At 42.7% G+C, this 27705-nt stretch overlaps 5 protein-coding genes across 8 annotated transcripts; 3 read left to right on the top strand and 2 right to left on the bottom strand.

Moving 5' to 3' along the window:
- Positions 1-781: 781 nt before the first annotated feature.
- herc4 (HECT and RLD domain containing E3 ubiquitin protein ligase 4) lies at positions 782-10223 on the top strand. 4 transcript variants are annotated; one of them, XM_035605742.2, is made up of 24 exons: positions 783-975; positions 1896-2186; positions 2270-2429; positions 2587-2663; positions 2767-2988; positions 3068-3159; positions 3730-3860; positions 4015-4169; positions 4251-4327; positions 4485-4609; positions 4768-4827; positions 5188-5299; positions 5946-6135; positions 6246-6418; positions 6646-6663; positions 6765-6863; positions 7102-7269; positions 7516-7659; positions 7830-7996; positions 8196-8262; positions 8363-8445; positions 8773-8956; positions 9066-9168; positions 9282-10223. In XM_035605742.2, exons 2-24 carry the CDS (start codon positions 1961-1963, stop codon positions 9488-9490), a joined length of 3042 nt encoding a protein of 1013 aa, XP_035461635.1. In that variant the 5' UTR covers positions 783-975; positions 1896-1960; the 3' UTR covers positions 9491-10223. The 4 variants fall into 4 exon arrangements, 3 of the variants coding, with proteins under 3 accessions (XP_035461635.1, XP_035461636.1, XP_035461634.1); XM_035605741.2 differs by having other exon boundaries at positions 784-975; positions 6544-6663; XM_035605743.2 differs by lacking the exon at positions 6646-6663 and having other exon boundaries at positions 6858-6863.
- A 421-nt stretch (positions 10224-10644) lies between these two features.
- On the bottom strand, positions 10645-12003 carry LOC118283600 (cytochrome c oxidase subunit 5B, mitochondrial). The gene is made up of 4 exons (XM_035605744.1): positions 11801-12003; positions 11149-11219; positions 10974-11073; positions 10645-10891 (listed from the first exon to the last, which is right to left on the bottom strand). The coding sequence occupies exons 1-4, from the start codon at positions 11907-11909 to the stop codon at positions 10779-10781; spliced, it is 393 nt and encodes a 130-aa protein (XP_035461637.1). The 5' UTR covers positions 11910-12003; the 3' UTR covers positions 10645-10778.
- Positions 12004-13487: 1484 nt separating this feature from the next.
- Positions 13488-16862, bottom strand: dnajc12 (DnaJ (Hsp40) homolog, subfamily C, member 12). Its single transcript, XM_035605429.2, has 5 exons — positions 16609-16862; positions 15434-15512; positions 14952-15091; positions 14713-14857; positions 13488-14145 (listed from the first exon to the last, which is right to left on the bottom strand). Exons 1-5 carry the CDS (start codon positions 16684-16686, stop codon positions 14063-14065), a joined length of 525 nt encoding a protein of 174 aa, XP_035461322.1. The 5' UTR covers positions 16687-16862; the 3' UTR covers positions 13488-14062.
- Positions 16863-18024: 1162 nt separating this feature from the next.
- Positions 18025-23374, top strand: sirt1 (sirtuin 1). Its single transcript, XM_035605427.2, has 9 exons — positions 18025-18654; positions 19074-19196; positions 19325-19560; positions 19677-19829; positions 20073-20220; positions 20316-20395; positions 20842-21025; positions 21117-21644; positions 21900-23374. The coding sequence occupies exons 1-9, from the start codon at positions 18210-18212 to the stop codon at positions 22187-22189; spliced, it is 2187 nt and encodes a 728-aa protein (XP_035461320.1). The 5' UTR covers positions 18025-18209; the 3' UTR covers positions 22190-23374.
- Positions 23375-23659: 285 nt separating this feature from the next.
- Positions 23660-27317, top strand: cacul1 (CDK2 associated cullin domain 1). Its single transcript, XM_035605428.1, has 8 exons — positions 23660-24325; positions 24735-24861; positions 24997-25099; positions 25194-25289; positions 25436-25538; positions 25681-25770; positions 25957-26095; positions 26204-27317. Exons 1-8 carry the CDS (start codon positions 23998-24000, stop codon positions 26241-26243), a joined length of 1026 nt encoding a protein of 341 aa, XP_035461321.1. The 5' UTR covers positions 23660-23997; the 3' UTR covers positions 26244-27317.
- The last annotated feature ends 388 nt before the right edge of the window (positions 27318-27705 follow it).

The following is a 27705-nucleotide window of genomic DNA, read 5'->3' as shown; positions in this document are numbered from 1 at the left end:
TCGGAGGGTCACCAACAACACAAACAGCTGGAGCTTCTTCTCGTTCTGCTCGGACTGCTCCGCGTTGTCCTCCGCGGCCACGAGCACAATCCCCGACGCCAACCTCTTCTCGATCTGCTCTGCTATTCTCACGTGTGCCATCGTGGACGTCGGTCGTGGAGCTTCTGTAATTGAATTGTTGAACTGGAAGCAAATAAATGCTCAGTTGAAAAATTTGACCATAAACTGACTAAATCATTTGAACTGAGTTTGCGTTTTGCAGAACGCAGCCCCTTTGATGCCTGGCGCCTTTTGATGTCACACACGATGCCTGATGTCATAAAGGGCCTTTGGGTCAAAGGCTTTGACGTCATTGTGGAACATGTGACGTCACACTCGCACGTACACATATGCCTGCAAAGAGAATACAAAACTATTAAAGTCCTGTTGATATGGACGGGGATGATATCAAACTTTTGGGCTAAAAGTGCCCGACAGTATCACAATTATGAAAATGAAACATGGATGATAAGGCACACAACTGTGTGCAGCTATAAAGGGGCGCCTCACTTCCTGTAAAGTGGGCGATCCTTCAAATTAAAGGTCTCCCGTTGGTAATTACGCCACACTTACATTCGCATTACCCTTTTTTTAAATATGATATTCAGATAAACCCGACATCACTTGTGGTAAACAGAGAAACATAAATACACGCCCTCGCCACTGTGCTGCTACAAATGAGTGATATTTCTGAGAGAAGAAACCGGACATTCGTGTTCTAGTGCAGCTGCCTTGACGGCTTCCTGCAGCAGTTGTTGACAGGAGCCGTCGAGTGGAGAAGGGGTCGGGGAGCAATTCCTGCAGCCAGCTGGCAGTCGGCTATTTGCATTCAAAAAAAGCTGAAAAAATGCCCTGGAATGAACGTTGTTAACGTGGGGCCCAGCGATCGAGCAGAAGTGTGGAGCTGTCGCTGTCAGACACGATCTGGCGCCTTTGGTGAGATTGTTAGCTATTTAGCTGTAAACACGTCAACGTTAGATGGCTGCAACTTTTCACTGCGCACACTAAACGCCAAGGAATGACACAGTTGCAGTCACCTGGATGTGTTGACTCTCAGCTTCTAAACGTCCTAAATATATCCAATGCATATATCATGTTAGCCTGCTAACCTCGTAGCACAGTTGGGGGGGTCGATGCTATATCACTGTCCCCATGTGTCGAACGCTTCTACTAAACACGTTCCCCTCAGTCGCTAACCGCCGCCACCAACCGTGTGACTGTTACGTTGAGACATGTCAAACGCGCTTGAACGAGTTGGCATCCGTCACGACGGATCTGTGTCGCTGTTAATCGCGGTGAACGGTCGTCAAGAGTCATGCTAGCTGTCTCGTCCGCGGACCGTCAGAATAAAACTTCCGCTTTGCATATTGAACCAATTTCATCGGGGTTTTTTTTGATTATTTTTTAGAAGAAGAAACGGTGCCTATCTATTTTTTTGTATGATGGCTGTCGTTAATTGTGGTTAATAATATGTTGATTGAATGAGGATGCGTTCAAATTTAAGCGTTATGTTTTAAAACGCGTTTTTTGCCGTGTGTTTTAATTTGGAGTTCACGTCGCCCAAAGCGGAAGTCCTGTCGCGGTACGATCGCAGTTAACTTCGCTCCTCTACCGCCGTTATCTTAACTGTAGCTTACTTGGCTAATCTGTTTACCTGACATCTGTCCCGCCACGAGCTCCGTCAGGTTCTCATATCCGTGTCACGACGAAGGAGAAGCCAAACCATACGTACTCGCCTGTAGTTCGTGGAGAATGTAATGCGATTTCAGCCAAACACGTTGTTCGGCTACCTTTGCTAGGTGATGCGAATAATACGCGCCAGCTGACCGTGTGGATGTCCGGCTGTGCTCCGCCAGGTGCCGCTAGCCGAGGCGTGTCCCCCGATCCTGCCGGCTGCGTTTAGCCGAGGGGCAGTGCCACAATGCTGTGCTGGGGAAATGCCTCCTACGGACAGCTGGGCTTGGGTGGGATCGACGAGGAGATCGTGGTCGAGCCGCGGACATGCGACTTCTTCCACGGGAAGCGAGTGTGTGACGTGGGGTGTGGCCGCAGACACACCGCCGTCCTGCTGGAGGACGGGACGGTGTACACCTGTGGCTGCAATGACCTGGGCCAGCTGGGGCACGAGAAGTCCAGGAAGAAACCAGGTTGGTGCCTTGTTGGAGTTGTCCATGATCCCAGTTGGTATGAATCATTCATGACATGAGCATTTGTCTTTGTCTTCTATCAGAACAGGTCGTGGCCCTGGACGCACAGATCATAACGGCGGTGTCATGTGGAGAGGCCCACACGCTCGCCCTGAACGATAAAGGGCAGATTTTCTCCTGGGGCCTGGGCTCAGATGGGCAGCTGGGCTTGAACAACTTTGAAGAATGTGTCCGTGTGCCTAGGTGAATTCACACAGCTTGTTTGCTCATCGACTGATGTTTGTGAGACACGTATACGATTCATCTTATCCTTATCCGAGTGTTGTAATTTGAATGTAATTTATTTTGAGTCTCTTTCAACTCAAACAACGCTCATTTCTCTCTGCTTGTCAAATGCCAGAAACATCAAGAGTTTGTCAGATGTACAAATCACTCAGGTAGCCTGTGGTTATTGGCACTCCCATGCACTTTCAAGAGGTGAGGATGGTTTGTACCTACATGATGAACATGTATCCAGTCAGTGTATTATGCTTTCCACATGTTAGGCCATTCAATGATTCATATGTTTTGTTTTGCACAGGGGGGCAAGTCTTTTCGTGGGGCCAGAGTCGATATGGACAACTTGGGCTAGGAATAAAGGGACAGAGCGTTTCCACACCGCAAGTCGTCCAGTCCCTGCAGGGCATTCCTTTTGCCCAGATAGCAGCAGGTGGTGCCCACAGCTTTGCCCTCACTCTCTCAGGAGCAGTGTTTGGTTGGGGGCGCAACAAGTTTGGTCAGCTGGGTCTCAATGACACCAATGGTGGGTGGTCAAACCCCTAACGTGCTTGGTGAGCATTCCAGTCTTAAATTCAGACCAATTGTCAGGATGTCTTTTTCAGATCGATGTTTCCCAGCACTGCTGAAATCCCTTAGGTCACAGAGAGTGATTTACATCTCCTGTGGAGAAGATCACACAGCAGCACTGACCAAGTTAAGTTATATACCTTTTGTTTATCTGATGACCCTGCAGTGTTGAGTGTGGAAGACCCGGATGTGAATCTGGGGTTACTTTGGATCAAAACTGAGATGTGGGGACTCGAGGACAACTGAACAAAACCCTGCAATCGAGACTTCAGGGCCTCAACCTTTCGGGCTCTGACAGGTTTTCTGTTAAGGGGCTAAAAAACTATTATCTTTTACCATCAGAAGCTTTCTTTGGCTTGTGATGTAGCCTGAATTTTGAAAACGTCATGGGTGGTGGATGAAATTACTCGTTTCTATCCAGGTACCTAGAATGCATCGAGATTCTGTTTCAGTTGTGGGCTCAAGTTGTAGAGGAGGATCCTCCAGGTTAAATTACACGCTCTGAGGGAGTACAGCATTTAACATTTAACATTTAGTTGGACCTTTCATGTGGGTGATAACTGTACGGAAATCATTAACTTTATCCTTCCTGCTTTCTGTCTGTCCCGGTCCTTTATACTGTGACTGCTAACATTTGGCTTTGCAGTGCTCAAGTCTTTCGGGAAGGTCCAAATAACTGCTGTTGCTGATTTTACAGGAAGGAGGTGTGTTTACATTTGGAGCAGGGGGATACGGACAACTTGGACATAACTCTACAAACCATGAAATCAACCCCCGGAAAGTGTTTGAGCTCATGGGAAATGTAGTTACGCAGATTGCATGTGGAAGGTAAAATTCGTACATTTTATCTCACAAGTGATTAAAATTATGTTTTGTCTCACATGATTAAAATGTTTTGTGTAGCAACATCGATGATCAGTGTTAACGGTAATTCGGGTGTAAGTACATTTAGTTTTTTTTCAAATTATTGTGCAATTACAAGGCAGCACACATTGGCTTTCACACCCTCCTCTGGGAAGATGGACTCGTTCGGGCTCGGTGGTAATGGGCAGCTTGGTACGCGCTCCACTTGCAACAGGAAAAGCCCCGCCCCTGTCAAAGGCCTTGGGGTAGCCTCCAATGCTCCAGCGTATACAGGTGAGACACAATATATGAAGCTGCATTGCACAGCAATGTATCCTTGCATCTATTTCTTACTACTATTCCATTACCTCACAGACTCGGAGCAGGACTGTTGTGTGAAGAGGATTTATGCTGGAGGAGATCAGAGCTTTGCTCACTATTGCACTGCCAATGTAAGTTTTCAGTAGTAAAGGAGCTTCTCACATATTGAGGTGGGGCTCATAGATTTAAGTAAATTGTAAGAACGTGTGTGCACCGTGTCGAAAATTAGGCAAACTGCTCCACTTTGTCCTGCAGAGTCGATATACACTGTCATGTTTTTTTTTGTAGACCCTCCAGAGCGTAGACGACGTGAGGATAAAAGATTCCCACATACGCATCTGCACCTTAAATGAGTCGATCATACAAAGATGGTTGAACCATTCACCAGGAAGACTCCCGCAAGAAATCTCCAAGTAAAGTCTTCTTCTCCTCACGAGAACAATGGCTGACCTGACTGTATTCATGTTATTGCTATTGTTAATCTATTGTAGACACATTATCTTCAAATGGGAAAGCTGTCATGAGTCTTCTTGTAGTTGCACTAATGACTTCCTTGTTTTGATTCCCTCAGTGAGATTGACCTGGTGTTCTCCTCAGCAAGCTGCCTCAATGGGTCTTTCCTGTCAATGAGGTAATTGAAAAATTAGACGAGGTTTAATAAAGTCTTAGTTCATTACTAACTACTGTTTTCATTATTCTCATATCCAAGGTACTTTCTCTACTGACCTATCACATTATTTACAAACAATATACGTAAAAATTGAGATATAGTCACCATTTGTTAGTAACCTAGACGTGTCGGACCTATTGTTTTTGTTGACACTTTCAGGGAGACGTTGATTCGCTGCTGTCGTCAGTGGTGTATTATAATTAGAGCTGTTTCCAATATTCAGTTCCACTTTTGTTAAGCAAGGTTGCTTTACCTGGCAGCCTGAATATTTGGAAAGCTACCTGTCTGGTCTCTTATCAACTGTCTGTTTCTTTTACACAGTCATCCAGATCACTACAGTACCAGCAGCAAATGCTCAGGAGTGGACATGAACACGGCTCGTATCCTGTTTCACAGAGTGATCCAGCAAGATCAGCATGAGATAGCTCAGCAGGTCAGTGGCCAAAAACAGAAACCCTGCTGTTTGTGCATGATATCCATTTATTACATTGCTGTTTTCCTTCTAGTTTACTTTCCCTTTCAAAACATCCATTGTTACGCCTGTGCGTAAAACTGAATTAATTACTAAACATATTTTTAGTGGTTATTAGGGTTTATAACACTTCACATCTGAAATGCATATTTCAATTCTTTCACAGTTTTCACTGTAAGGTTCTATACAACATTATTCCCTCCACATTTGTTTGCCCTTAAGACAAAGATGGTCTTACTCTGATCCCTTTACTGACAAAGGATTATTTCATAACAAAAAAACAAACGACAAAGGTTTCACTGTAGTCAGGTTTTATTTGCAAAAAGAAGATGAATTTGTTTCCAACAAGTGCCAGCCCTGTCCCTGTTGCAACAGACGTCATGTACCTTGAAATGCCCACTTGTCCCATGAGCTTGCCTTGTCTAACATCGAGACTCGAGTTCAACTCAAGCTCCAGCCTCTGCCACCACTAGCACGCTGCCCCACCTGAATATGTCATCGTGCTCTTTGCCTCAGAGTCTTCACAGCACAGTGTTTATGAAACGAGCAGGAATTAGGAATTATTTTCATCGTGACAGACCTGTAATCTTTCCTGTGTCTCCCTCAGATTGCTGCCAGTCTGGAAAAGAACCTAATTCCCAGACTGAATAACTCTCCACCAGACATTGAAGCCCTGAGACTCTACCTCACTCTTCCAGAATGCCCTCTCTTCAGTGACCGAAATAATTATGTGACTATCGCCATCCCATTTGCCAAATCCCTCCTCAGCCTGAAAGAGGCTCCACTAAAGGTGCTAGGTAGGATGAAGATGTAGATGATGGGGTGTATTTGTGCCTGAGCTGGTTTCAACATCGCGTTGGCTCTTAATCTTTTATTCTCTAAACCTTTGGTCTTCTGTTTTCGTCAGGAAACTGGTGGTCAAGTTTCGAGCCCCCAGTATTCCAGCGGCTGGTCGAGGTTTACAAGGAGGTGGTGGTGTATCTGCTTCAGATGCACAAGGTGGGCATTCCCTCAGTCGAGCAGAGAATTTTCACCTGTTTCCTGGACACGTCCCTCCGGCTCCTGGAGATCCTGCACATGGTGAGAAACGGAAAATAATTCCTGGATTTGTGTTACAACAGCTGTCACAATGTGTCAAATTCCTACAGTAAATCATACAGTACCTTGACAAAAAATTGGTAACATCCATTTTCCTCATGTTTCAGGTGAGTGAAAGGGCAGGACACATTATTCAGTACGATAAATTCTACATCCATGAGTTGGATGACCTGATAGACATCAGAAATGACTATGTCACATGGATTCAGAGGCAGATGTACCCAATGGTGAGTCTACTGGGGACGGTTGGCACCAGGGTACACTTGATTATATATTTTGTCTTTACTGAGGCATTGTGATCCATTTGCACATGCCTCTGTATCCTCAGGGCCATGATGGTGTGGTGACTCTGTGCAGGTATCCTTTTGTATTTGACGCCCAAGCGAAGACCACTCTGCTACAAACTGATGCTGTCATACAGATGCAGGTAATATGCAGTGATATAAAGGCAACATTAGAGCATGTAAACCTTTTCAAGTGATCACTCGAGCAGATGTCTCCTTCAAGGTTTCTTCCTTTGTGTGTTGCTTTTTTCTTCCGTCTGATTGGTTTCATTCAGTGTAAAGGAGCTGAATCTAGTGCAGGATTTGGGATTGCATCAACTGCAGTATCTTTGAAAACATCTAACTTCCTCCTCCTCCATCATTCCCTTGCTGCACTGATAGATGGCAGTGGACCAGGCACAGATGCAAAACTTCAGCTCTATGTTCCTGCCAGCAGTGGAATCTGTCAACCCGTGCCTCATCCTCATCGTGCGGAGGGAAAATATTGTTGGAGACACCATGGAAGTCCTCAGGAAGTCCAAGAATGTTGACTACAAGAAACCGCTTAAGGTAAAATTAATGTTTTTATATTCACAAAAGATCACTTCCCCTGAGCTCTATGGAGCATTTCAGCTAAAAGAAACCAGAGTGATTATATACATCTTTTAATTGAATGACTTATTTCATGAATTAAGTAAATGCATCATGGATTGATGCCTGGGTTCTTCAAATATTTTTTAACTAATCTGTGTTGCCACTTAGATGAAAACATAAAAGGCTCGCCGTTTTTGCTAATGTTTGCAACGTCCATGGCAGGTGATCTTTGTCGGAGAAGAGGCGGTCGACGCAGGAGGCGTGAGAAAGGAGTTCTTCCTCCTGATCATGAAAGAGCTGCTGGATCCCAAGTACGGCATGTTTCGTTACTACGAGGAGTCCAGACTCATCTGGTTTTCAAACAAGGTCATTGATTCACCTTCTGTGCTCGCACCGCTGAAATACCACCAGCAATGTTTTTAAGTGCACTCTAAAAACACCCTTTAATAATGAGGACACTGAAGTGGATGTGCATATGCCATATGTTGTTTACCCCTCCATAAAATCTTTTGACACTTAGTAACTGTCCCTCGCAGACCTTCGAAGACATTGACTTGTTCAACCTCATCGGACTCATCTGCGGTCTGGCCATCTACAATCTCACAATAGTGGAGCTCAACTTCCCCGTGGCCCTTTACAAGAAGCTCCTGAAGAGGAGGCCGACACTGGACGACCTGAAAGAGCTAATGCCAGATGTGGGAAGGTCAGATCAAGGAACAGTCATCTGAGGTTTTCCATTTAACATGTTTATGGATGCCAGTTTACTTTGGGGTTTGTTTGTTTTTGGCAGCATCTAAAATCACCACACACAGTGTTGATACAAAGTGTTCAACATTGTCTAAAAAAAATTTGATTTGGATAAATGATGAATGTTTGTTTTTTTGTGTCTCCTGTAAAATTAGGAGTCTGCAACATTTACTGGACTACACAGAAGATGACCTCGAGGAAACGTTCTGCTTGAACTTCACAGTAAGATAATTGTCAAACAGCAATCTCTGTGGTGCTTAAAGTATGAAATATATCTGCAAATCCTTTTAATAAAATCTAAACTTTTTTTGGAAATTCTCAGATCACAGAGGAAAACTATGGTGCCACAGAGGTTTTGGAACTAGTACCGAATGGCGAAGACATCAATGTAAATGAATCAAACAGGTAAATAATTGTTGCCTGTCCAGTTCACCAGTTGCAAATGTTGCTTAAATTAAGTTTTGCATTAGATTGGAAGATCGATAACAGAAAGAATGTATTAATGAATTGAATCAGTAGCTGCTTAGCTTAGCATAAAGAAAGGACTTGGGGGAACAGCTAACGAAACCATTACCATTTAATAGTTTCCACTCATTCTGAAAACAGTTGACTCCTCTGTATTCTTTGCTATTAGAAATCTTGTCATATTTCTCTCTTTCAACTGCAATTTTAAGTGTAAGATGGTTATAAACATAACTTTATTTTAATGACTTCTTTTTTTTTTGCCTCCAGGCAGGATTTTGTCCATGCCTACGTCGACTATGTTTTCAACACATCTGTGGCCCCACTGTTTGAGTGCTTCTATGCAGGCTTTCACAAAGTGTGCGGCGGGAAAGTCTTAGAGCTGTTCCAGCCCAATGAACTGCAAGCCATGGTCATTGGCAACACCAATTATGACTGGACGGAGCTCGAAAAGGTCTTGTTTCAAATCTTGATGAAAGAAAATGGGTCATCTCAGCAGCTCATTATGTCAAAGTAGGCCTGATATGTTTCAATAGTACAAATAATCTTTTTCTCCTCTTTAGAGTACTGAATACAAAGGGGAGTACTGGGCGGACCATCCCACCATCAGGCTCTTCTGGGAAGTGTTCCACAGTCTTCCTATAGAGAAGAAAAAACAGTTCCTCTGTAAGTGCCGCCGCCCATATACAACATCAGAGAAGTTCTAATTTTGGCTATCTGAATATACTTGTGTATTTCATGTTCAGCTGGAAACGTGAAACAATGTCTCGTCTTTCCAGTGTTCCTCACAGGAAGTGACCGCATACCCATCTTGGGCATGAAAAACCTGAAGCTAGTGATCCAGCCCACCGGAGGGGGCGAGCACTATTTACCTGTCGCTCACACCTGTTTCAACCTGCTGGACCTGCCGAAGTACACGAGTCTGGAAACACTCCGTGAGAAGCTTCTCCAGGCTATCGATCACAATCAAGGCTTTAATCTCGCCTGAACGTACACAGAAATGCCTAGAACTCAAGTTAACAGTCAAGACTGTCGATGGCGATCACTTCCCCAAATGCTTTGTTTTGCAGACCTGAACACTGGTTGGAAAGAGGCCATGTGACACTAGAAACAAGTAAGAGTTGGATAATTAGACTTGACTTAGATTTTCCAGCTTTCCCCATGCCATTACAGTATTTGATGCCCTATTACAAGCTGATTGACATTTGATATTGCTCTTGTAGATAAACTTTTATTCATGTTTGGATATGACAAGTATGATGAAGCAGACTACTGGTATATACTTTACAGGACAGGCACACAGCAGCATAAAGCCTGTAAAATATAATTAAATGCAGCAGCGCTACCTTCCCCTAGCTTAAAATGTAATGCAACAGTGAGATATTTTGTTTTGTTCATTCTGTTGGACACGTTTCAGAAACGCCCAGAAATAAAATGAAATACAAACACTGGCCTCAAAATGACTAGATTTAAATCAACACTACTTTCAAAACATCTTAAGCTCTACTTTGTAGTAACTGCTCTGACTATTTTACAGGCGATAATGACACTATCCACTCCCTGTGCATTAAACAATTATACTCGGACAATGAAAACTAACTCTCTTTATGTTAAGTTCTATTGTTGCATTTGATTGAGAGTAGTGCAAAGTGTACAGATTGGGTTTTCTTGGCTTGCAAGCCTTCAACAATCCACAATTAAAAATGAATAAGCCACTGAAATGAATGTGAATTACTCTCGGGATGAAAACCATCCAGTTTTAAGGGATTTTTTATGTATTTGTCTTTAAGCGCGTCAGCTGCTCAATGGTTTTATCTGATAATTTATCGCAACATCATTATGAATTCAAGTAATTTTAACACAAAACATTTAGCTTTCTTTCTATATGCACTGTTGATGCCACAACTTCATAACCAGAAAGACAAAAACATTAGGGCTACATACGTTCATCTTCGAGGCCAAATCAAAAATTTGCTCTACTTTAGAATGTAAATCACTGGAATTTATATCCAATGTTTCACTGTATGACATATCAATAATTGTACAAACCCTTTTAAAAAAATCGGCTTTAATGATTTTTCTTGTCCTTTAATAATAATAATGATGGATGTTGATCAAAAAAAAAGGATTTCTATCCAGACATTTCAGTTCAGGATTAAATTTTAATGATAAGCTGTACATGTCAAATCATATGTACACTTTGCAGTATATAGGCAGGAAGAAGGCAGATTTGTGGATGTCTGTTGTCCCACTTGTGCGGAACTTAAAATGTGGATTCAGTGAGGCAACTCGTGCTTCTCCAGCTTATAGTGGGTCCCACAGGAAGGGCAGCGCTGGGCCTCTCCATGGTGAACCCAGAACCACACAATAGCGGTGTTGTCTTCCTCACCTGCAGGAGATTGAATAATATGTAACATTGTTTGTAGCATGGAAGAGAAAAGTGAGATTTGTGTTTAATATACAACACTTACAAATACAGCCCACCAGCCTCTTGTCTATAGTGCACGGCACAATCTGAGGGTCTTCCTTGGTGCCTGGATAGTGTTTGGGCGGCAGTATACTGTAGGGATCCTGTCATTTCAAATTGAAAGACAATTAGTACACGTGAAGTTTCGACACACGACACTTGTGTGAAGAGTTTGCTACCTTTCCCTCCCTGAGGGCCACCATGATGCGTCGTTCCCGCCCAGTGGCCTGCTCGTCATCTGTTGGTATTCCTAAAACAAATATATATGTGAATATGGCATATGTTTTCATTAAAACAAAGTATGAACATGTGCTCTGTGCATATTACAGTGTGACTGTCAGTGCAGTAAGATTGCACGTAGGCAATGGACACCGCCCACACCCAGACCTGCCCCCCCCCCCCGAAACTGGCATCGAACCAACACCCGCCTGCCAGCGGAGGTGGGTCAATCAAAGGCCTTTCCTCGAGTTAATGTCCCCATGACCTTCATTACTTGATCAAAATATTGTAGTCAATAAAACCAGACATAATAATCGATATAAACCTCACAGTACACACTTTCAATGCGAATCAATATTGCGTCTAAATTAAACGTTAGTTGACCCTGTGTTGACAACAACACATGTTGGCAACAGTCACAGTTCAGACGTCGTGTATGATGAAGAGTTTTAGCGGCGAAACTGCCCAATAAATGTCATATATAACAATAATGAATATTTCCAGACTTGCACTTCGGCGTCCTCAGTTCACCTCCTGCACTTGTGACCCCGCGGCTGCTTCGTTTCTACACTTGTTTCCTGGTCAAACGGTGTAACAACGTGTTCGTGTTACCTCTGCCTGAGGCCAGAGCAGCGGCGCAGTGCAGCGGCCGAGCCGCCGCCACGTTGCCCCTCAGCCGCAGTGTCGTCGTCCAGCCTCGGAGCAGCAGACGTCCCGCCATGACTCTCACTTCACTTTCAGATACCGAGAAGGTGACGCGGGAGCAGCGGCGGGTAGAGCGGACTGAAGTGACCCCGACGGCCGTCTGAGCGACAGGTGGACGGACCAATGACAGAAGAGACGCGCCTGCGCCGACCAATGAAATTGAGCGAGACGGCGCACGCGGAACAGGTGGGGACTACTGCTTGTGGCCAGGAGCTATTTAAAACAAAAGTGAAAGTTTAAGTTTATTTTGTTCCTCGAATGACACACGTAGGTCGGAAGCGAAAGAAAACTTATACTTAAAGTATCACAAATATTCAGAAAGATGTTAACAATATATCATATCACTAGATGATGATTGTAACATTGTTTTATAAGCAGAATCAATCAATCGATCAGACTTTATAGCACTTTTCATACAAATAATGCAACACAAAGTGCATCACAGACAACCCGGTAAACATTAATAATGAGGGACAAAAAAAGAAAAGTATAAGAGATGTATAAATTAATAGACGGATAAATAAATAGAATAAATATGTTGTGTCGTGTATGTCTGGTAAAGGTAGTTTAATGTAAACCTAACAGTAATTTCCAGTAGCAGCTTTAACAATAAAACTATGTCTGTCTGGTTTCTGCATGAAGTTCGTTACGTTTGTTGAGTCAACAGATGTGTGTGTTGCACTGACTGGTGTGAGTGACGGTCAGTTCTCCTCTCCTCCAGGCGGAGGCAGTGTCGGGCGAGCGAACTGCAATGGTTTCTGAGGGGTTTCCATGAAAACGGGGGGAGATAAAGAAACAATGGCGGAGTTGTTGTTTCGTTAAAAAGACACCATGTTCGACCGCGTGTGTGTTTTGATCCGTATAAAGATCATAAAAGAGACTGGGTCCCGCTGTATTACTCAGGCTGCACTACAGCGTCTATTCACAGGCGCGATCCCACTACTGAGCGGCACGGGGGCTTTGACCTGCTCCGTTTCCGACCTGGGCCGGTGCACCCCTCCTTAGACGACCTGGTGGTTCCGGGCTCCCCCGGAAGCACCATATCGATACCGAACTTAGTGCGGACACCAGATCGGCATAGTCCGTTGCAGCTCAGAACTCCTGAGCTCAAACGATCCGCCAGACTCAGCCTCCCAGCAACTTGGATTACAGGCGCGCGCCACCGCACCCGGCGAGAAAGAACTGGACTCATCGGGCTTTTATCAGTTACAAAAATGACGTCATCACATCGGCGTTGGGAAGGTTGGCGACACCTTGTGGCGAAGTGTATGCAGCATCGCGACGTTTTCATTCACCGATTGGCGTCGTGACCATTTCATTGTCATTTCTACATATATATATATATATATTATTATATATTACATCTTCGATATACCCTCTGCAGACCTTACTGTATGTACTGTATATTCCTCATGTACCTTCATTCCTCACAGCCAAGTCTTCGTAATGACTCTTTTATAATTTTCTTCAGCCAGTACTCATAATAATACTACTACTAATAATAATACACACTTGTATGGTATGAGTGCCCATGTTAAAGTGACTGTACTGTACTGTACTGTACTGTATTGAAACACCAAATTTACACTCAACATTCGGAATCCAGTCTTTATTTCATTTGATTTATAAACAAAATACATTTTACAGTTACAGAACAGGTTTCAGATGATTAAAGGATCTGCCACTAGGGGGGATAATTTCTCATCTGGCTTGATGATTTGAATTACGTCTTACTCATCCCACCAAAGCAAGGAAATCTCAGGTATTATTTTTCAACTAAACATCTCTGTAGGTGTAATGATGCCATGCAGATGCACTGGATGTTCAATTACAAACTGAAATTATGATTTCATAGCCTCCATTACGGTTGAAAACACACAGTAATACACACAAGGAAAAAATGTAGATTACATGTTTCAGTTTTATGTTCCCAACATCAACTTGACTGCAACACAAAGATACACATTTCTTTCAGCATCAGGCATAATCATCTCCATTGTGTGTTTGTCAATTTAATTCATAACATGCAACTATCTTGTGTTTTTTGAGATTCAATATATCACGTGTCGACACTGACACTGATGTTAACATCACAGTTGACAAGGTCCCGAGTGACCACAAGAATGCACAAAACACAAACATTTAAACAAAACTTAACAGGTGATGTATTTAGATTTCATAATTTCTGAACTTCTGCAGTAGAATAGATGGAGAGTCAGCTGTCCAACGAAAACGCCGATGGCAGTAATCACCTAGAGAGAGAGATGATAAAAAAAAGCTAGTTTATTTAATTGGATTCAATACATTTATGAAAAACATACACCTAGATTGAAATAAAATCTACTGGTACAATACTTAAAGCAATGGTAAATAATCACATGATTCCATTTTATTGATGTAATGATATCACATGTTATTGTGTGATGATTACTAGCCCATAAAGAAGCGATTGTATTGTTTAACTGACGTCGTAACAACAAAAAGAAACACGTTCATGCGACCCCAAGCAAACTCAGTTAATTAGAGCAGAGATTCAGTAATGCAACCCTCTTCACCAATGAGGAAACCTGAACTAAATGTGAAGAAATATTAGCATGTAGGTACCAGTTCTGTGTAGCCAGAGGGAACTCATTCTGAATCCTTAAGCTACAGAAAATAAAGAGCCCCCCGTTGAAAACCAGTATTTCTAAGCCCTGAACAGTCACTTTCACGATTCAATGCGGTTCATTGCACTTGAGAGGTACAGTATATCAGAAGTGAAAATACATTTGGGTTTCTTTACTGTCTAATGCTTAGATAACATTTTGAAATAGACTTACTTGGAGATGGCATGGCACCATACGGATGGACCCCTGCTCCCTCCTGCTCACAGTGAACATCCTCTGCTTGAGTAGAGACTGGGTTTTCTGCTTTTGAGGCCTGTAGCATTGGTTCCTTCTTGTTTCTCACAGCCCAATGCATTGACTGCAAACAGGTGACCAAACAGATCAATGTAATTCTTGTACCGATTTCTTTGTCTTTCTTTTTTTATCTATACCAAAGAAAATACATTACATACAGTTTTTACAGAGTCACTCAAGGCTTGCCAGTCATGGAATGAAATAGTAACTCCACTCCTTCTCCACAGGTCATAGTTTTTCCTTTTGGTTTCATTGCATAAAACCTCTTTGGCTTCTTGTAGTTTTTGGAAATCTCGTACTGCAAGAAAGACAGTAAATATCAGGGGGCTAAGATAGAACATTACTCTGAACAGAATCACAAGAAGTAAACACCTTATTGTTCATATGCAGTTGTAAGTAGATCACCATAATCATTAGTTGCATGGTGATAACAAAGCTGAGATACAATGACAAAAAAACATTGCAAAAAAAGGTTGTGAACTCAAGCTTTTATTTGACAAGTCACATCTGTTATTGTCTTCAAATCACACTTCTGGTTACATTAAGTGTTTTATGATATGTTGTTCCATTTATTCATCAGCATTTGAAAATTCCCTTTAAATACACACCAGTGTGTTACATCAATGGTCGACATATTCACCTGCTCTTGGGTCATCAAGGTGTTTGTCTGGGTGACAAGTCAGGGCTCGGATCTTGTATTCAGTGAGAATCTGTTCAGTCTGCAAGGGAACAGATTAAATATGATCCTTTGCCAATATCAATATTTGAACTTCAGGAATCAGTTACTTATTCTATTTTTGAGATAAATCATTCACTTTGGCAAAACAAGTTCAACTTTACACGAGACATTGATCATTTTATTTAGTGGCCTTCAAATGTGTTAACATACTGCTCATACAGTATGTAGACATTTTTTAATATCAATAACAGTTACTGTTCATTTTGTCTCGCAGGTTAATATAGGCTACATTGATGTTCTCATCAAGGATGTTGTGAAACTTTGGATTGTTGATAATCAGGGTTGGGTAGTAATGGATTACATATAATCTGGATTACGTGATCAGATTACAAAAAATAAGTAACTATAATCAATTAAAATTGTGTAATCACATTGTCAGGGATTACTCGATTACATTTCGATTGTCTTCAAAATATGGTATTTTTTTTAAATCACGAATTAAACAAGTATAATTACCAATGCATAATATGCTAAACACATTATATTTGTATTGAAAATGTTTTAGATGTTTAAAGAAATACATTTGTGGATCTCCAAATTTTGTGGGTGTGTCTGTTTTTTGGTATAAGGCGCAATATTTTCAATGTTTGATTTTGAAGTAATCCAAAAGTATTCAGATTAGATTCCATTGTTTTTCTAATCCAATGGATAACGTCACTGATTACAAAAATCGCCACGTAATTTGGAGTTAGTAACTGATTACATTTCTGACCCAACCCTGTTGTTAATATGAATCTCGACTACGCAGCTGAGCGTGCATTACATGTTAAAGAGAGAATAAAGCTTTCAGCGCACATGATGTAACGCAACAGAGGCTGCGGATGACGCACGAGTTCCTCTGACATCTTTTCCTGAAGCATCAACAGGTCTCTGTTGGTTCAGACTAAAATCTGCTGCAGGCTTTACATAAATCATGAACACTTGGGTTCAACATCACACAGACTGCTGATCGTTTGCGTACATTCTGCATTTTTTTTGTTATGGTCCACGTGCCAACTCTTAAAACCAGCAGATCTAGACAAGCATTATTTCCCCCAGCAATTAGGCTGAGCCCAAACCCAGTGGCCGGAACTTACCGACGACAATTCATCGCAGCCTAATAACCCGTAGTAATCCTCCAAGTCCTCTGGGTTGCAGTTCAACACAGCCTCCATAAATGTGTTTGGGGGGGAAATGTGTAAATGTCTTGTAACCTAACGGAGCAGCTTGTCTTCTACCCTGAACCACAGCCTTTCCGTCCACTAACAGCTCCCTCCCCCCGCTGCTGCTGCTGCTGTGAGTCACTCACTGACAATGTTACTACAGTGTATGTTATTATTTTCTTCCAGCTACTGCGAGGTAGGTGGAGGGATTGCAACACTGTCAAAGAACTGAGCTGTCCTTTTAACCAGATGACGTGCGCTGCATTCAAGTGCCCAGCTAATAGTCCCACGCAGTGCGAAAGTTAAAAAGGAGTATGAATGACTTTGTGAGAAAAATGATGTTGGAGTGATCGGGCTACATGGCAGGTGTCATATGTTGTCAAATGAAAAGAAGACATTTGCACAAAGCAAGTAACCGAGGCTGTAGTTAAAATGTCAAAAAAGTGCACTTGACACAAGAGTGATAACATATGTCTATTGATATGGAGGGAAATTCTACCATCCCAATAATGTGTATAATCATAAATTTGTGCCTTCATTTACAGGTTCTTACTTTAACCAGACAGGCATCAATATTTTTGTTATGGTTTTATGGCATGGACGTCCATGTAGAAGAGGCGGGGTCATTAACTACAAGCCACATCGTCAAAATCATAAAAACAGTATTTAATATGATACGAAAGTGACATTCTACGAAGTTTAGTGAAACTAATATAATCAAACAACTGAAACAGAAAAGAGCCACTCGAACTATTTTTCAAAATTATTATTATTATAATATAAATATGCACATCAGGTTTACTTTTGAGTGATTTTTATTTTTGCTCTTTTGTTTGACGATGATCAAACTATGATGAAGAGAAGCTGAAGTCATGTCAGACTGGTTCTGCTACTGAAGCAGAGGAGATCAGACTGAACTGTTCATTCATGTTCATGAGAAATATTGATCAGTGTGTGGATCATTGTTCTAATAAAAGAGATAGTATTACGTTTTTATTATTATTCATCGTCAGGAGCTGCAGTGATAGAAAATAAATTTAAACAATGTCAGAGATTCTGCCGGAAATCAATTCACCTTTTTTTTAAAATTCAAATGAAGCTCTATGTTAATGAGTCTACGTATTTATTTAGTGTGGACTCTCCCTCTCTTTATTAGAAGCCGTTTTAAACCGGGGTGGACACATGAGAAAAGTCTGGAACAGCAAGAGCTCAACAGACCACGGAAGTGAAAATCCACTGTTGAGCTCAATATCTGCTGCGCTTTATTATTTGTCACGTTACTCTTTTGTCCCAGTCACGATCCTGTAGAATGATGACGCTAGTGTTCCAGCGATCTGATTGGTCAGTACTGTGACTGGTGGTTACTGGCTGTGATCATGACTGAGATCTCTTATCTCGAACTTCACCTGCTCCGGAGCAGGTGAGCTGTGGAGCACAAATTACCACTGTGATTTGCCCCCGGTGAGAAGAGAACCAGTTTAGCAGGACGGAAAACCCACAGTTAAAACCTGAAGTTACCTCGACAACCGCGAATCATGCTTCATAGTACAGGCCTCCGGTGGAGAGCGAGTCACGTGAGTTATGCAAATGAGCCAGCTGTCCGAGAGGAAGGATCTGCTCGGCGGCTCTGCGGGCTGAAGATGGCGGACGGTGAGCGCAGTGTCGGAACGGGCCTTTCAGCCGCCTCCGAAATGGACGAACCTGCCGCGAAAAGGTCGAAAATCAGCCCGGGAACCGAGCGTGGCTTCGGCGGAGCGGACCAATTGTCGTGCGTCTCTGCGGACACGGACAGCCGGGGGGCGGCGGTGAATCGAGCGCAGCCAGCGGAGAAGGAAGCGAAGCCGGCGATGGCGGTAGAGCAGGCCCCGGCGGCGCTAGGCGGAGACAACAATGGACTGGGACTGCTCGTCTCCGAGCCACACAGACCGGTCGTGAGGCTGGACGACAGCGCTGTACCCGGGACAACGGAGGAGGGAGCTGGTATGAGAACCACCGGGGCGGTTGAACCGAGCCCTTTTTATTTACGCGACTCGGCGGTGCAGTGCTTGTTTTACCAACTCAACCGGCGAGTTAGCTTCATGGGAAACAGAAAACAAGTTCACGTTGGTTAGCGAACAGTAGAAGGTGTGATTGTTCTCAACACGATCACTTCGATTTAAAAGAAGGAAAAAGACATTGGAGAAAGGGAAACTGACGTTTTAACTCTTCCTCGCCGCTCCAAACTTTGGAAGCAACTTAGCATTTATTAGCCTTTTTTCCCCCACTAACGTCCACTTAACGTTGACACACTGAGGTTGTTGTTATGGAAATTGGCTGTAATGTAATCTAGCGGTCGCCGAAGATAGGCGCCACTTTTCTCTGTCTGTATTTGTTCATTTCCCACATTTCTGTGTGCTCAGAGTTTCATGAACACGATGAGTTCACCTCCAATGGTCTGTCTGTCACGCCGGACCACACCAACGACGACGATGACAGATCCTCACATGCGAGCTCCAGCGACTGGGCTCCTCAACCTCAAATAGGTAACTTGATGAATCCGAGGGGCGTGCGTGTGTGTGTGTGTGTGTGTGTGTTTTTAATTGACAGTATTACAGCAGGCATAAACATTTGTGAGATACGAGTCTTGCTGAGATGATGTATTGTTGGCTAGGTTCATACAGCTTCATCCAGCAACACATCAGAGAGACTGATCCAAGGACCATTCTGAGGGACTTGCTGCCCGAGACGGTTCTCCCACCGGATTTAGATGACATGACTTTGTGGCAGATCATCATCAACATCTCGGAACCTCCGAAAAGAAAGAAGCGGAAGGACATTAACACCTTGGAAGATGTGGTTCGGCTTCTCCATGAAAGTAAAAGGATCCTTGTGCTGACTGGTGCTGGGGTATGCATTAATATTAGTGCTTTGGAGTTATGCTTATATTTGAATTACCATGTGTTTAATATGTAGTACCAGTGTTTATGTAGTTAAATAAGAGTTCTCGTATGCTTTTTGTGTAGGTGTCCGTTTCATGTGGAATACCAGACTTTCGCTCCAGAGATGGAATTTATGCCAGGCTCGCTGTAGATTTCCCTGATCTTCCAGACCCTCAAGCTATGTTTGACATAGAATACTTCAGACGGGACCCAAGGCCTTTTTTCAAGTTCGCAAAGGTTTGTTCACGTGTCCAGTAAGTCATATGCTTACACAAAGTTGAATGCATTACATTATATTTCAAACTTGTTTACTTCGAATTTATCGTAATATTCTCTTACAGTTCTCTGTAGAGAGCATTTGAGGCTTCAGTAAATCCAGAAATGCCAATGCATTTATGTTGGCTATAATCATGATGAGGCATGATTATAGCCAACATAAGATTTTGTCAACAAGTGCTGAATGCATCCTCTGTGTTACAGGAAATCTACCCTGGTCAGTTCCAGCCTTCACCCTGTCATAAATTCATATCAATGCTGGATAAGCAAGGGAAGCTACTGCGAAATTACACACAAAACATCGATACATTAGAACAAGTGGCTGGTGTTCAGCGGATTATCCAGTGTCATGGTATGTGATTCTTCTAATCTTGAATCATGCTCTTTTTCCTTCACATTTCTTTCTGTTATGTTGGTGAAAGGCAATTAATAACTATTTTATTTCAGGGTCATTTGCAACTGCATCCTGCCTTGTCTGTAAACACAAATTGGATTGTGAGGCTATAAGGGAAGACATCTTCAACCAGGCATGTATTCATTACAAACTGATCCAGGATAAAACATTGACATGTTGTTCTCTTGGGCAATGCATCATTAAAGCCTGTTACATACACTGCATGTTAATGCACAACAAACTGTGTTGTCCATTAGTAACAGCATTTCAGAGCTATTGCATAAATAAAAGATCTTCTGTACAACTTCAGTGAAGAGTCTTGTAATAGTGCCCAAGGAAGCAGATCTGTGTGCATTTGACACGTGAACATCTCTCCTGAAAGATTTCACACCATCTATAATTGCATGACTTGGGTCTATTGGGGAAGCAAATTAGGGTCGAACAGCCACCTACTTTGAAGACATTGGCTAGTATTGTGGATTTTATAGATATCCAACCCCTTCTAGAGTAAGATTGGAAATTGGCGTTCCTTTTATTAGCATATTTTTGTATGCGTGATGAAAACAATTCCTCTTACAGGTTGTCCCTCACTGTCCACGGTGTCCAGATATTCCTCTGGCAATCATGAAACCTGACATTGTCTTTTTTGGCGAGAATCTACCAGAAATGTTCCACAGAGCCATGAAACAGGACAAAGATGAGGTCGATCTCCTGATTGTCATTGGCTCGTCTCTTAAAGTCCGACCAGTTGCCCTCATCCCAAGTATGTTAACTCACATTAATGGATTTATGTTTTCTGTAAGGTGTATGCAATCACCAGTAAATCTAAAAAAAAGATATTTTTTTTCTCTCAGACTCCATTCCTCATGAAGTGCCTCAGGTCTTGATCAATAGGGAGCAGCTGCCTCACCTCAACTTTGACGTGGAGCTGCTTGGGGACTGTGATGTCATTGTCAATGAGCTCTGTCATCGATTGCGTGGTGACTTTGAACAGCTCTGCTACAACACTGTAAGACTTGCTGAGATCACAGAGAAACCTCCGCGGTTACCTGAGCAGCCACCAAGCGAGGCCTTGCCTGCTTCCAGTGACGCAGCTCAGGAGGAGCTGAAGCTGCAGAGTACAGACTCCGAAATTAAGCCTTCAGAGGAGACAGAAAGTCTGAATGTCACAGAGACTGCTGGTAATAATGTAACACCTCCAGAGCCTTGTGCTAATGCTCATTGTCCCAGTGAAGACACGGCCGAGCCTTCAGAGTTACCAGCAGAAGATGCACCAAAAGAGGAGGCCGCCGAAGTGAAGCACCAAACCTCCAACCTTGAATATAGACGACGATGCTGGATGAGTAGAATCAACAGAAGTCCCATCAGCAAACGCCTTGAAAGTAAGCTTAAGATCAATTAACAATTACTTTCACATATATTTCAATGTATTTAAAAGTGAATAGTTGGTTCTGTTTAAACACATTCGTCATGCACAACAGTATCATTTTATTTCCTCACAGCATTCGAATACACGCTACAATGAAAATAAGTATGCATGCCAAAAACATTAAGTCGTTGGAAGATACATAGACAACAATGGATTTTCTCCAAATATTGAGTTCAGATAAGTAAACTGTTTGTGTTGTGTCCCACAGCAGGCCAGTACCTGTTTCAAGGACCAAATCACTATATCTTCCATGGGGCAGAGGTTTACTCCGACTCTGAAGATGAGACGTCAAGCTCGTGTGACAGTGACAGTGAGGAGTCTGAATGCAGTGCAGATGAGATGGACGACGACAGCGAGCCAGAAGAAGCAGACACACTAGCAGCGGACGGAGAGACATCCCTCAGAGACACAATACAAAACACTTTAGCCAATGAGACCACACCGAGTGTGCAGACAGACAATACTTCTGAAAAGACTCCCAGCACCACACACCTTTAAATGTAAAGTACATAAGTCAACAAAGCACTAATTATCTTTATATATATATATGTTTCGTATATTTTTGACCTTTACCGTACTATTATTTTTCATAAAGTTGAAATTTTGTTACAACATTGTGTGAATATGCATCAAGTTGTTTTTTTGTGCCTGTTTTTTTTCTGTGCCCCATTTGGTCACATGCATTGTGTCTGAAACCTCATACTGTATACTACTTACTAAATAGAATGCAGTAGCTCTGTTTGTTTTTTTCTTTTTAAGGATTTCTTTCAGTGTGCGAATCTGATTTTGCATTCACGTTTTCAGTAGTTTGGCTAATGCTCTCATCTACTGCAGCATATCACAAACGCAACACTAGATCAAAATTAAATTCCTAAAATTGCAGTAATTAGAAAGAAAAGACTTCAAATGTCAAAGTCAACTGTGATGGAATCATGGGTTGTAGAGATGGTTCATGTTACCATTGGGAAACATGTATGTAAATATGTAAGCCTACTGTCTGTTAAAAAGTGGGTACTATGAGTTTCAGACACATACATACAGGTTCAGATGGTTTATTTGAAGGCATACTCAATCTTGCAATATAAGAAGTTCAGCTCTGTTCCTTCAGGAGGGTTAATGCTGGAGGTAGATGGGAATACTACTTTAATTTTAGACCAAAGAACACTATCAACACGCTCCTACTTCATCATAAGCTTTGTATGTTTGACCTGTCATCTTGGAAAAAATATAACTATTCTAAGGTGTTCCTTCAGACATGTGGCAGCTACTTTTTATGGTCACGCCTCTTATTTTTATACTCAGATGTGAGACATACTCATCAAAGAGTAGATGATTTTATCTGTACAAAGTTTTACTACATTGTAATATTGAGCCTTAGGAATCTATTCAATGAGTTGACATTGAAATGCGCCATTTTTTCCCCCCTTCTTATAAAACCGGTTTTGTTGCTTATGTCATCTGTCATAGAGTTAAATCGGTTTTCTTCATCATACAGAGGGGTCTGCTGCCTGTAAAGATCAAGTTTTGGTAGATAGACATTTGAGCCAATGTGTTGGATACATGGTTGACATGCCATTTACAAGGTGATGTTTTGTTTACGGTTCAAGGAAATAGGAAGTTTTTACGTCATTCAAAGTTGTTATTTCCTCTGGGGTTCTCAGTAAAAGCAAGAATGGAAAAACATTGATCACTCATTCCCGTTATTTCTAACGCATCTGTTCACATCATGCCGCAGGCGTTACTAGGAAAGCGCGCCACCCAGTGCCTGTGAACGCATCATACCAGACCCTCTTCCCACTATGCTGCGTTCAAAGACTACCAGAGTTTTACCTTTACCTGACATAGTTTTCACTTGGACATTGTTAAATGACATGACATTGAATAATAATGTTTTAAGTATGGAATGTAAGCATTTAACGTCCGTGTCGATACCGTTGAGTAAAAAAAGAAAATCAAGTTTGGCATAATTTGCCAATGTGCGCAGGCGCAGTACGATAATACATTTGTAGCTAAGGCGTAATATCAAGCTAGTCGATTTGTTCATAGTCGCTTCATTAATATCCAGTTCATGTTGACATGTTGAAGCCCCGGGAGCTCCGGGAGCTCCGGGACTACATTTCCCTGTTGTCGCTCTGCCGCGCGGTGTTACGACGTGTCGTAAAAACTCCGTCAACAACACCGAAAGCGAGATGGACACAACCGAAGACGCCTGACAGTTACTTTCTTCATCCTTGTTATTAGCGTGCCTGACATGTTCAGCTTCGCATGGTGACGCCAGGCGTCGGCGCACGGGCTCGGTTGTCAAAATGGAGGCAATGGAAGACGATAGTCTGGACGTGAAGGACGACCACAACCACAACTACTGTGCGAGCGGCAGCGGCGGTAAAGTCCGCTCGTATCTCAGCAGCCGACTGTCGCATGCAGCGTCGGTCCCGCAGCCCGCCTGTCCGCCGGTGCCGGCGGGGGAGCCGGCCACTCGGCGAGGGAAGCAGTGCTCCGGCAGGACCGCGGGGTCAAAGTTCGCCGACTCGGATTCGGGCAGCGAGAGCAGCGAAGTCAGCGAGACCGACTGCACCGCTCCTCCCGCGGCCGCTGTCGAGGGGAAATTCACCCTCGATTCTACTTCCAAGTTCCGTAAGTTCACTCGAGGCAGAGAGCAGAGGCCTGGTGTCCTGGAGTCACACACACACACACAGACACACACAGACACGCACACACACACACACACAGACACAGACACGCACACACACACAAACACAGATGCACACACAAACACACACACACACACAGACACACTAACACAGATACACACACACAGACACACACACACACACACACACACACACACACACACACACACACACACACACACTAACACAGATGCACACACACACACACAGACACGCACACATACACAAACACAGATGCACACACACACACAGACAGACGCACACACACATTACACAGACGCGCGCACACACACACACACACTGTTGTTGTTTTCTGAGGCCTGTACCGTACATTTCCTCACCTCCTCACGCAGTCCTGAATGCCATGGCCGTGGAGGATTACCGCAAAAACCACTGGCCAAACCTGGAGAAGGCGATCGACCGTCTGCTGATTCAGAATCCCACAGACCACATCTCTGTCTCCTATGCACAGATATACAGGTGAGACTGTTGGATGAACACACACCCGAGCTGCGCGTCGTGAAGCCTTTTTCTACAGTAATGTGATTTCTGTTGAGACCCCTCACAGTTGCCATGTCTTTTTTTACGAGTTTCTGTTGTTTGCTGTTTTCCCAGTTACATCTACAAGTGTGTTTGTCAGCAGCACTCTGAGCTGCTGTACAACGATTTGACGTCGAAGATCACAAGTCACCTGCAACACGTTTCCACCCATCTGCAAGTGAGTAAATCCAAATACGCGGACATTGTCATATGCAGCACATACAGGAAATTTGATCTATTTAAGTAAACACTCTGCATATTCTTTTTTGCAGGCCAGCTCCCCTGAGAACTTCATTGAGAACTTCAACGTTGCACTGACACAATACATAGCTTCCCTTCAATGCATAGTTCCTGTATTTATGTACTTGGTAAGCATCTTTTTAGATATTCAATAAATATTACAACAATAAAATTAAATTTCTGTTCCTGTGCAACCAAGTACAACTTGGGATAGTGTGTTATCGATTCACTCATGTGCCGGCTTCTCACTGTTTTTCATTTTTAATGTTCTCAGAACAAGTTCTACATCGAGTCAAAGCTCAACAGAGACCTCAGAGAGGATTTGATGAAGCTGTTTGCTGTTCAAGTAGCAGAAAAGCACTTGAACACACTGATGCGTGAGTATATTGCTTCATCTGAACTTCAGTAGTGGGGTGTGAAAATTGTTTCTTTGCTTGTATTTGTGAACATGTAACTAAACTGCGGCTGCAGAAGACGGGATTCCTTGCTAACACAAATGTATTTATTTTTTCTGTTTAGCTCTTCTCATTGAAGCTTATTCCATGCCCTTTAAAGTGCAGCCATCTACAATGGCCAGTGTAGTGAAAGGCCTCTACAGCCTGCGACCAGGTGAGCGATGTTCATTGTTTTTACCTGTTAAGGCTGCCGGAAAGGTCTCGTATGTATTATCTGCTTTAATGTAATTCAAGCTGCAGCAAAACAAAACTGCCATATTTGTCTAATTTATTTCCAGCAGAATCAGTTTCTCTACACAGGCTCCTCTGTTTCATAGACTTTTTTGGTTTCCTCTTGCAGAGTGGGCCCAGTCAGCTCCAGCTCTCTTCTCCGGGTTTATTCCCCAAATCAACCCTCCCACGGTGGAGTCGCTCCTGTCCGATTATGCTGCACATGACCAGAAGCTGCAGATGGAGCTCTCCATGAATGGATATCCACGGTCAGTTTTCACAGGCTTCAGTGTCGGACATTGACTGACCACCGCTCTCAGTAAATATGACACAGCTTTAGGTATGCACTTTACTAATGGACCGTCCTTGTCTTCCAGAGGTGACCAGTCTCGCAAGCGGGCCAGCGATGACTCCTGACAGCAGAGCCGGCGCCGCCAGATTGGTTTTGCGGAACTTCTACTGTGCCTCCCACGTCTTTATCACAAGTTGGCTCACTGCACTAGGTACAATGTTAACAATGTGTCAGTTTCATCTCTCTCAACTCAAGGTCACAAAACACTGTGAACGACAAAGAGAACATGATGTTGTGTAGCAGAAAGTGTTAATTACTGCACTTAAAAAAAAGAAAAACAATAAGCACACAGACTTGCATTATGGTGCTTTTCCTCTGCGATTATCATGCATCCAGCTTCAGTATTTGTTGGAGGCTTCTCTGTGTCGTCAGACTGTTTTCATAACGTTCTCCTCAGTTGAACTGTGCCTTCACGGCGTCTGTTTGATCAGACGGGGGTAGGCTGATGGTGGGTATTTCATTCCTAACCTTTATTATGGAAGTGTCTTGTGTGAATTCTCTAGACCGGGCTAATCAAGACTTTCTATTGCTGCTAATAATACTGTCCTTGTGTTAAATACTACAAATCCCGTGGTTACACGCTCTGTGTGTGTAAACCAGTGGCTATACATTCAACACAAATCAGTGAGGAAAGAAATGGGAATTAAGTCATTGACCTCAACTATGATTCTCTTCTTCATGTTGCCTTTACTGTGTTGGTAAACCGGATTGTACTTTCCAGTTACGCCAAAGAGGATTTGCAGTGCTTTTTTTGTTTTTCCTTTTATATATAATACATTGAATTCAAGCTGACATTGTAAATGTTGAATGCTGTCTGAGTCACTGAGCCATTTAGGTTTTTTATACTAACAAGTTTTGGGCTTTGGTTGACATCTTTGTTAGACTAAAGTCGATTTCTAACTTTAAATATGACTTGTTTGTTTCAGCCTTGCATGTAGGACTAGCAGGGTGTTTGCCATGCAAGAAATTACACAGTGCCAGAAAAAAGTGTTTTGTGTGATTGACAACTTACCAAAATCATCCATTTACTGTAAATATGCCGAACCTGTTGCTTGATGGATTTGATTAAACAAATGATATGCAAATGTTGTTTTGGACCTGAGTCTGGAATACTTGTGCATTACATTTTTCAAACCTGTTCATGATGTAAATAGTTGTTGTCTTTTGCATAGTGCTCCGTGTACACTAGCTTTACTCGAGTAGACGTATTTGATACGAGGTCTTACACTGTTTTAAGTGTAAATAGATGCTCAGATTTGCTTTTTGTTTCCTTCTGTGGTCTTGGAAATGGTGCTCCTCATCTTTCAAATAAACAACATGTCATTCATTTCTCGGGACAAAGAGACGATTTTGTCTTTCACTATTCAATATTTTAAATCCGGACCGTGTTGTCTTATAGGCATTACAATGAAGCAGAAGCACATCTGACTTACTGAATTATTATGTTCTTGCTTAGCTTATATCACATTCTCTTCAATATGCTGCAGCAGTGTTCTTCATGTTCACATCGGAACAACTAAATACATT

The sequence above is a fragment of the Scophthalmus maximus genome, chromosome 10, assembly GCF_022379125.1.
Source record: "Scophthalmus maximus strain ysfricsl-2021 chromosome 10, ASM2237912v1, whole genome shotgun sequence".
Classification (NCBI taxonomy): domain Eukaryota; kingdom Metazoa; phylum Chordata; class Actinopteri; order Pleuronectiformes; family Scophthalmidae; genus Scophthalmus; species Scophthalmus maximus.
This window is presented reverse-complemented; position numbering and strand designations above follow the sequence as displayed.